This window comes from Centroberyx gerrardi, chromosome 9, assembly GCF_048128805.1.
Source record: "Centroberyx gerrardi isolate f3 chromosome 9, fCenGer3.hap1.cur.20231027, whole genome shotgun sequence".
In the NCBI taxonomy this organism is placed as follows: Eukaryota; Metazoa; Chordata; class Actinopteri; order Beryciformes; family Berycidae; genus Centroberyx; species Centroberyx gerrardi.
Genome location: NC_136005.1, coordinates 16,793,297 through 16,802,747, shown reverse-complemented (window position 1 = coordinate 16,802,747; position 9,451 = coordinate 16,793,297). Strand labels below are relative to the sequence as shown.

At 44.6% G+C, this 9,451-nt stretch overlaps 1 protein-coding gene across 2 annotated transcripts in view; it reads right to left on the bottom strand.

The window, feature by feature from the left end:
• Positions 1–293: 293 nt before the first annotated feature.
• lnx1 (ligand of numb-protein X 1) overlaps positions 294–9,451 on the bottom strand; it is a 34,688-nt gene continuing 25,530 nt past the window's right edge. For both annotated transcript variants that reach the window (XM_071895564.2, XM_071895565.2), the window contains exons 5-11: positions 8,532–8,740; positions 8,010–8,438; positions 5,786–5,920; positions 4,091–4,268; positions 2,718–2,964; positions 1,574–1,732; positions 294–1,338 (exon numbers count right to left, since the gene is read on the bottom strand). In XM_071895564.2, coding sequence (XP_071751665.2) covers positions 1,203–1,338; positions 1,574–1,732; positions 2,718–2,964; positions 4,091–4,268; positions 5,786–5,920; positions 8,010–8,438; positions 8,532–8,740 — 1,493 coding nt within the window. In that variant the 3' untranslated portion in view covers positions 294–1,202. The remainder of the gene's footprint in view (positions 1,339–1,573; positions 1,733–2,717; positions 2,965–4,090; positions 4,269–5,785; positions 5,921–8,009; positions 8,439–8,531; positions 8,741–9,451) is intronic.

Genomic DNA, 9,451 nt, shown 5'->3' with positions numbered 1-9,451 from the left:
AGTATTGCCCTGTGGCATTTTGTGTTGCACTTCAGAAAATAGACTGCTCCTCGACTGATTTACAGAATCTATTTGTCTTAAATTTTATTAGAGAAACTGAAGTTTTTAAGTATACGTTGTATACAATGTGTATATGTTGTGTCACCTTTGAGAGTGGTCTTTTTGAGTTGAAGAAAAGCATTTCGATAAAGGAGCTGTGTGAATCGTGAGTGAACTGTACTTTGTTCATTATTTATCTTACATGTGTGACTATCCCCCGGAGCGCCCACACAGTCAGTTTTCTGACACAACTCTCTTTTTCGAATGACTTTATTGATTATTTAACCAAATGTACCATCAGATATACTACACAGGCCGAAGCGTGACAGACAGAACCGCGGTAGATGGGCCCCAGACGCATCCACTGAAACAAACACACAGAAACCAAGTCAGTTTTTTTTTCTTCTCAAAAGTAGGAAAATTAGTAAGGCCTCCACAATGTCACCTTATTAAATATTATTTTTAACATATTATGAACACATTGATTCTTTAATTTTTTTTAATATATTTTTCTTGCCAGTGGTTTGATAATTTAGCAACAGCTTCTGAAAAAAAAACAAAAAAAACTCAACACAGACAACTACTTGGCAATGTGTCCTCGGTCCAACAGATGAAGATGACAACCACTGTCAGTACAAACAGAATGGAGCCTATATTCAAAGGCCATCCAACAAACAAACAAAAAAGAAACGTATTACAAGTGCTTGGATCAGTATTTTTTTAGACACCCAACATTTACAGTAAAGAAATGTGAGTCCAACTTAATGCATACCCTAATATATAACTACTGGAATTGGCAACTTGTTGTGTCCCCTCCCAACCCCCCCACCCCACTCATTGGATGCTGTGTCAGAGAATGACCTGGTCTTCCAATCAGATAGCTCCCAACGTCCCAGTGGAAGGGGCTCAGGCCCAGATCCTCACAGTTCAGCATTCTTGGAAGGGCAAGTTAAACTCTGGTAAAAATCCAGTCTCATGGTTGGCCCTCTCTAAACTCCTGGCAAAGTCTCAGCTGTCCATCAGAAGTGAGATATCCACAGCTACATCACTAGTCTAAGCCCCTCCCACACAGCAAGCTCAGCGTGGTCAGCCAGTCCAAAGCTCTGCCTTCCACATTCCTTGGTCAGTGCCATTGAAGCAGCGCAGGTTGGCTTGGAGCGCTGCTACAGCAGGCTGCCCGGCCAGGAAACGATGGTCAGGGTGATTCTGCCCCTCAGCTCCTTCAGCAGGCGCACCAGCGCTGTATGGGTCATGCCCCATGTACTCTTCCCATTCACCTCAAGCAAGATGTCCCCACACCTACACAGAGAGAGATGGTTGAGTAAAATGCATGCACAGTCTACACAGGATTGAGCGAGTTTACATAGGTGACATACCAATAAATTATGTGGTGGATATGAGCTAAGAATGTGGGAAAATACTGCAATCTTGATGTAAATACATATGGCATTGAAGCTGGTTTAAACCATATTAGAATATCCTGTTCATAAGTAGTGATATGCAAGCACTGTTATAGTCAGTATAGGTTGAATACCGTATCCTGCCATCATTGTAGGCCGGCGTCCCCTCGACGATGGAGCGGATAAAAAAGGATTGATTGCAGTTGACCTCCTCCTGACCTCCCACGATACTGAAGCCCAGGCTGCCTGAAGTGCTCCGCCGCAGGACGATGTCTTTGCAGCAGTAGAGGTGCCTGCGCAGGCCAAGAAGGAGATTAAAAACACTAATCTCTCAACTGCAACTTCAAAATATGTATCCACCTTACACTACAAAGCACGTGTGCAGGAGCTAGATTGCGGAGCCCAATCCCTTTCAGAAGACAAAGGTTTGGCTGCTCTACAGTGAGAATGAGGATGTGACTTTTCCTCCCAGGTGATGCTGAGCAATAAGAATAGAGGGATTTCTGTATCGGCCTCATACAGACAGCCCAGGGGTGAGTGAAAATTACATTCAAATCCTTTTAGGTGCGCTGCTGGTCTAGACTACATTCCCACGGTGACTCACTGCTTGGTTTTCACCCCTCTAATCAATTCGCTGGTCAAGGGGAAATTTTGCTCAATTGTTTGTTTTATTTTATCCAAGTATTAACAGCATATATCCGTCAAATAGAGGGACACTGTTTTATCTAACCTCAATAGCTCAGTTCTAATGCCACAAGCCAACACCCCTCTCCCAAAGAGGAGAGAGAAAGATGGAGAGAAGATGATAGCAATAGAGAGAGAGATGGGAAGTTGTGTGATGATTTAAACCTATTAAAGTTGACTCACTCATAGTCTAAGCTGCTTAAAAGAGCATGAGCAGAGGACAGAGTATGAGGAAAGTAAAGCTGGGAAGGAGGGAAAGAGTAGACTTCAATGAAAAGTAGTAGACTGACCACTCACATGAAGAACAGCCGAAAAGAAGAGAGAACAGAAAGTTCTTCATTCTCAGAAGCTCTATTATAATAGTTTTATAATACATGAGTTGAAAAGTTACTTTTGAATGGATAATTAGCATTCTCTCCTCTCTCCCCAGCTGGCTCTGTCAGAATTTCAGCTCCCGCCAGCTGGCAGAGGTCAGAGGGACTGGGTGGGGGAGTGGAATTTATACTGGGCTCAGAAAAAAGAGGAAGGGAAGTAGCAGAGAAAGTTTTAAAAATGTATGTGGAGAGGATGGAGGGACACCGTGGGGAAGCTCACCTGGGTAGCTGCAGCCATGACACCCACAGCGGGGAGTAATCGTCGTTGGGCAGTGGGCTCTTGGTGCTGTCTGTGGGCGAGGGTGCCAGACAAGGTGGCAAGGTGCACTCTGGCTGGCATTCTTCGGGAGGGCGCATTTCCAGGACCTTGAGCACAACGGGAGAGGAGGTGTTCTTCAAGTTGGCCACGGCTTCGCCTCGCGTCACCCCTGTCAGGTCCACACCGTTCACGTTCAGCAGGATGTCACCTGCGGGCGAGGAAGCAGACAGCACAGCTCATCCTCTGCTCTGTGTTGCTGCCGTGATAATGGCTTTTTAAAAAGACCTCATAGGATGAGGACTCATCATCTGCCTACTGAATATTCAACAACCTCCCTGCTGGAGCACAAAGGGATGGAAACAAAGAGCCACCTGCACTTTATAAAGCCTCCCAGTGATGAAAGTGGTGCAAAGAAAAACAGACGGCACGCTCCAGCCTGCTAGCGAGGTAGGGCCAACTGAAAGGACATGTCTGCTCTGTGAGGATACTTTATGCAAATGCATACTCTATCACAACACACAAACTTGTTTAATAAACACACAAACAGGGACAGCTGCAGCTATATCCCATATGAATATACTGATACGCACCTTGAACCGTGCACAGGACAAACACACTGAAATTACTTCTGTTTTATGAAGCCCTTATGTTCTCTCATAACATTTTCATTCCTCTCATAAACACAGACCCAGGCAGAGGGGATTGAGTGTTAAGACAGGCGGAACATGGCCATGTTCTAGGCTGGATACCTCGGGATCAGAAGTTGGTTCTCTCTTTCTCTGTCTCTCTCTCTTTCTCTCACTCTCTGGATATGAGGGCTGCTGCTATTGTATCCAGTCATTTGTGTGCCGCCCTATTTCAGAGCTGACTGACTTCATATAATGAAATAATTAAGTACTACGTGACTTTTCTGCTGGAACACAATGAGTCCTGAGTACTGCAATGCTAATGTTTGTTTGTGTTTTTGTGCAAGTGTGTTGGAGTCAATTTGTGGAGCACTGAACCATAGCGCCACCACTGAGTTTTCTGCTGGATAAATAACCTTAGTAATGAAACATGAGTCTTAAGTGTTCATCAATCACCACATCTGTTTTACACCAGTGACTCATCACAAAAGCCAAACCCATGACAAAGTCTGCTTGCCACAGTTTTATAGAACAGTAGACCACAGACAAACAAAACAAATACTACATCTAAATATGTCAACATTCGCACAAAAGGGAGTAAACACTGCATTCCCTGAAGTACCAAATGTGTAACTAGTATGAGATTGAGTGTGTGTGTGAGGGAAAGAGAGATTGAGAGCTTCATTGGTAGGTAGGCAGTCATTTTACCTTTGCGGATGGAGCCCTCCTGTCCCACCACTCCGTCGGGGTCCACATTTGTGACGTAGATGGGTAGGTCCCACCCTCGGCTGGACATGCCCCCTGCCACCGTCATGCCCAGGGAGTCGTACGGCTCCTTGGTCAGAGTAACTGTCTTCTCGTAGCATGCAGGCTTCTGACAGGAGTCCTTCACAGGGAGCAGGAGACAGAGAGGGAGTGGGTCAATAAACTTCATATTTAAACCACCTGTACCCTATAGAGTAGATAATCTCACTGTTTTGGAGCACCTTGCTGCATAAATTTACATATTAATGAGGAAAACATTGTCCTTGGAAGTCCTATTAATGCTTTAGGATACAGAGTTCATATTAACTGCCCATGTGTTATGTGAAGACAAGTATGTTGACATAGAAATATTTGCTAATTAATGCATTAATTAGCTTAATTAATGACCTCATTAGTATAACGTGTTATGTTTAATATATCATGGCGATTATGGCGGGGCATTTGGCAGCCCAAGTGCCTCTTCATTTAGTGTTCATGCTCAGTATGGAGGGACTGATTTATTTGCAGACATGATGCATGATTCAGTTAGAGTGAAATAGGAAGCGTGTGGGATGATGGAGTGAGTGAGATTGTATCTAAGGGGTGTGTGTTTGTGAGTCAGCTGGGAGAGAGCGCGAGAGAGTGGAGCGGTATGAATAACACATGGACACATTGGGGTTGATGGGATGTGGCCTGTGCTGCCTCTCTAATGTGCTGCATTCACACATTTCCGCTGCACTCACAGGAGGAGATGACCCCTAGTCACATGACCAAGCCCAAGACACGGCACTAACTATAACCGTCTGAGCCACTGTCCACTCACAGACACACACACACACACACACACACACTGCATTCATGCCAGTGCCTTTGTGAATGAGTGAGACAAATCATATACATTTGTACACCTTTATGAATAGCAAAGAAAAATATACAGTAGAGTTTTGGTTTATCTCCCACAATAGAATGGGGACATCTGACAGCTATAGCGCATCTTTTCTGACTTGGTTTCCTTCCAGCAAAAAAGTAACTAAGCCATACAGAAGGTTAATTAGGGTCTATATATATATATAAAAATCAGTTTACATTAAGCCCAAAATGTGTACTGTTTTGAATGAAGGTACAATAGATTTTTGTTTTGCTGTGGGAGTTACAGAGGTTTTCATATTACTAATTTCCTTTGGCTGCTTTGAAGTCAGACGTGTTCCTCTTTTAAACAATGTGTCTCTGACAATGAGCTCTTCAAATCGAAAGATGAGGGGGGGAAAAAAACTGGAGAGCTGTGAAGCCGATCATTATTAGAACAAGAGAAATCACCAGCTCCTGTAATGAGCTGGGGAAAATCCTGTTTTCGGGAGGGATGGGGGAGTGTAAATCCTGAGGGGCGCAGGGATGTTTTCTTTAGGGATAACGGGCTCAGAAAGAGAGATGGCTGCTGTGGACGCAACAGCACTCCTAGAGGGGAAGACGGCCCGCTTCAGTGCATGGATGACATGCTCGGCTTTCATGGAAGAATAAAAACCTCTATGGATCATTTCCACATGAAAGGGAATATGTAGAATGAGGAAAAAAGAGATGGAAAAACAAAGCGCTTCTATTAGCATTGGTGCTGCACTCGTCTCCTATGTTTGCGTGTGTGTGTCTGCATGTGCTGCTCACCAGTAGTGTTTGCTCCATGTCCACAGGGGAATATGGCGGGGGACCATCCATGCCCCATGGAGCTTCTTGCAGGATGTCTGGGGTGGGCAGACAGATCTGACGAGACACTATGAAGTGGACCCGCTCCTCACTCGCCTAGAGGACAGAAAGTGAGGACAGAAAGTTCAGACATGAACCGTGAATGATATTACAAAAGATAAAGCATCTCATAAACATAAGGCAGCTACATTCCTTCAATTTTTTGTTAATTAGATAGTTAACATGAAAAACTGTGTTCTGTTGTCTTTTGATTCTCCAGTTCAGTTCTGTATTTGCTTGTCATCTTTTTGGTTTGTTGTTTGTTTCTCTCCTCCTTGCTTTTGTTTTTTTCTGCTGTCAGAGTATTTCTTTTTTACACAATTTTGTAATATTTCTCTTGCTTCTGTTTTTTATCACTGTATTTTATTACTGCTTGTGTCATTTTACCTCTGTGTTTTATCACTGTGAAAATAAATGGTGCTAAACTTAAATACATCATCTTTAAGCCGGATCTAAACAGAGACGCCAACAAATCCTTGTGGCTCGTCTCACGCGCTTTGCTGAGGATGAGATGCGTCATCACCTCCTACCTACAATCTCCTGAAGAGAGCTCTAGACAGAATCACCCATGCAGAGTTTGGAGAGGCATGGAAATGTGTCATCTACCCTGTAGATAACACAAGCTGGCACTTTACAGAGCCGTTTGCTCATAGGGACTCTCAAATTTGGTTTTATGCGAGTAGAATTAGTGTGTGTGTGATGTTCATAACCCCACATTGCCCCACCTGTGCCTCTGCAGTCCTGTATCCATCTCCGTTTTATTACTTTGCTACCCACTGGAAACCTCCAAACTCTAATTCTCCTCTCTCTGTGACTCAAACTCAAAATGACTGTTATGTCATTTTTACTGAACTGGCGGTCCAGCTACGCTCATTCACACATTCACAAATTCACACGCAAGTGGTCCAATACACACACAGACTGACTGACTGCTTCCCTCTTCCTCCCCTGTTATTCCTTTGAGATTGCCCCTGGTCTCTGCGGCTCAGAGCTGACTCCTGAATTACCCAGTCCGGCTCATTATTGCCTTAATTGGACTAATTTAATCGCTTTCCCGCCAGTTCTTAATCTCTGACAGAAACCGTCTGCTCTGAGAGGCCATCTTGGCTCCACAGAGACCCAGCAGAGCCAGCCAGTCTCCTCAGACAGGAACTCGGAGCCCAGGAACCGTACACAGTCAACCACAAACACACCACAATTAACCACCATTAACCACAAACACACTGCCATTGACTAGCATCAACCAGGAACCAGAGCCAGCAGCATGGCCCAGTCCACCAGGGACTCACCACAATTAAATACTATTAACTGCAGTGAGCACAGACACAGCAGCCAGCACAACACAATTAGCCTGAATCACCACAATTATCTCCAATAACTCAGGGACCCGGAGCTTGGAGAACAGTACACAGTTGTTGATGGCCTGTTTTAACATTTTCCATGTGGACAAACATATTTGGCTGTCACCACAATGAACTTACTGTAAAATATTAAGAACTTCTAACCATAGCTTTAAAGAAAGACTTGGCTGTTGTTTCCAGCCAATTAGCTATATCCCACAAGTACACAGATGTGTCATGTTTATCCATTGTAATCAATCTGATGAACCAACACATCCTCCTTCCTGACCTTAAGCCACTGTCCCCTGACCCCTTCTGACCTGTGGTGGAAAGTAGCTAAGTATTTGAGTACAATTTTGAGCTACTGAGTATTTCCATTTTGTGAGACTTCATACTTTTACTCTACTACATTTCAGAGGGAAATATTGTACTTTTTACTCCACTACATGTATCTGATGTAGTTACTAGTTACTTTGCAGAATAAGGTTTTACATGCAAAACATACTGTATATAAGCTCATAAAATATGATGCATGGAGTTTAAACTCCCCAACAGTGTATGGAGTAGTTAGGCCTAGCCTACAACATTATTAAGGTTAATGCATCAATAATTTAACAATCTGATGTTCTTCAGAATAAGTACTTTTACTTTTGATACTTATGTACATTACTTCCACTAAAAGTAAACTTTTGAATGCAGGACTTGTACTTATAATTAAGTATTTTTCCATCATGGTATTGCTACTTCAACTTTTTACTTTACTTTTAAGGATGTGAGTACTTTTTCCACCACTGCTGCTGACTGACCTGGATGAGCAGGGCGGCGTGTTCCGGCGCCCCGTAGCGTAGATCGTGCCCGTTGATGGCCAGCACACGGTCACCAACACACAGCTGTCCATCGCGTGCTGCCAGGCCGCCCTCCAGCAGGTGAAAGATGTAGACGCCGTGCTCTTCCGGCCGCCTCACTAGCTTGATGCCCAGCTGCTCCTCTGGAGTGCTTTTATTCAGCACCACGTGGATGCTGTCATCCCTCAGGGGCTGGTGGGGCAGGCCGTGGGACGGGTAGCCCCCGGCAGCATCGTGGGCGTGCCCGTGGCCGTGAGGGTGGCCGTGGGGATGCGAGCGGTAGCGATGGCGCTGCTCTCTGAGCACGGTGAGCCGGAGCAGTTGGCACGGCTGTTTGAGGGTTGCCAAGGCGTAGCAGTGGGGCACGTTGCTGATGTCAATGCCGTTTACCTGGGAGAGCAACAGAGGTGGAGAGGTTAAAGGGAGTTACAACTTTGACCTCTCCTTACTGATGATGCATGATACCGATGGTTACTATGATACCTTCAGGATCATGTCCCCAGGCAGCAAGCGTCCATCACGGGCGATGACACCTTCTCTGTAGATGTCCTGGATGAGGATGCGTACCAGGGGGGTCTCATTTCCCCCAACAATGCTGATGGCCAAAGGTTCGGAGGGATCCACCCGTGTGATCTTAATACTGGTGAGCTCACCATCAGGGATCAGGTGATGGAGCTGGGGAAGAGCCAACACTGAGGGAGAAGATGGGGAGAAGAAAAGCTGAGTTTTTTTTCTGAATTCTACAGTATGACTAGAAGGAAAACCATTTTTGAGCAACAGCCAAATAAAACAGGAGAGGAAGCAGCAGAAAGGAATAGGGAGGGGGAGGGAGAGTGGGGAAATGGGAGAGAGGGTTGTGGAGGGAAAGAGAGAGAAATGGAGGGAGAACAGAGAAATTAAGAGGGAGAAAGAGTGGTAGACTGTGGTACAGAGGTTTGGTTGTGGAACCAGCTGTCTCTACTCCCCCAGGTTACTAAAACAAACTTGTACAAGCCAAGGGGGAAAATTCACTTGGCTGATTATTCTGCTCAATGTTTGTATCATTACTCACATACATCTGTAGCAAGTATGCTTGGGAAAACCCACAATTTCAAATTTCCACAAGGTTATTGCTTGGGTGGGGATACAAGCACATTCAGTTACAGTACTTAGGCTTTGCACATATTCCAACCACTGCACTGCAAAATGTTCAGCAAAACAAGTCATTATGGTCTAGTATCAAGTCTTAAAATCTTGTTTTCCTTAAAACAAGTGAAAGAAATCTGCCAGTGGGCTGAGATCTTTTCACTTGTTTCCAATGCAGTTTCACCTGTTTAAAGAATTATCTTGAATATATCTTGAAAGAAGGTGGATCACTCCGTGAGTATCAAGACAATATAACTCTATTTGAAAAATCTGATTCG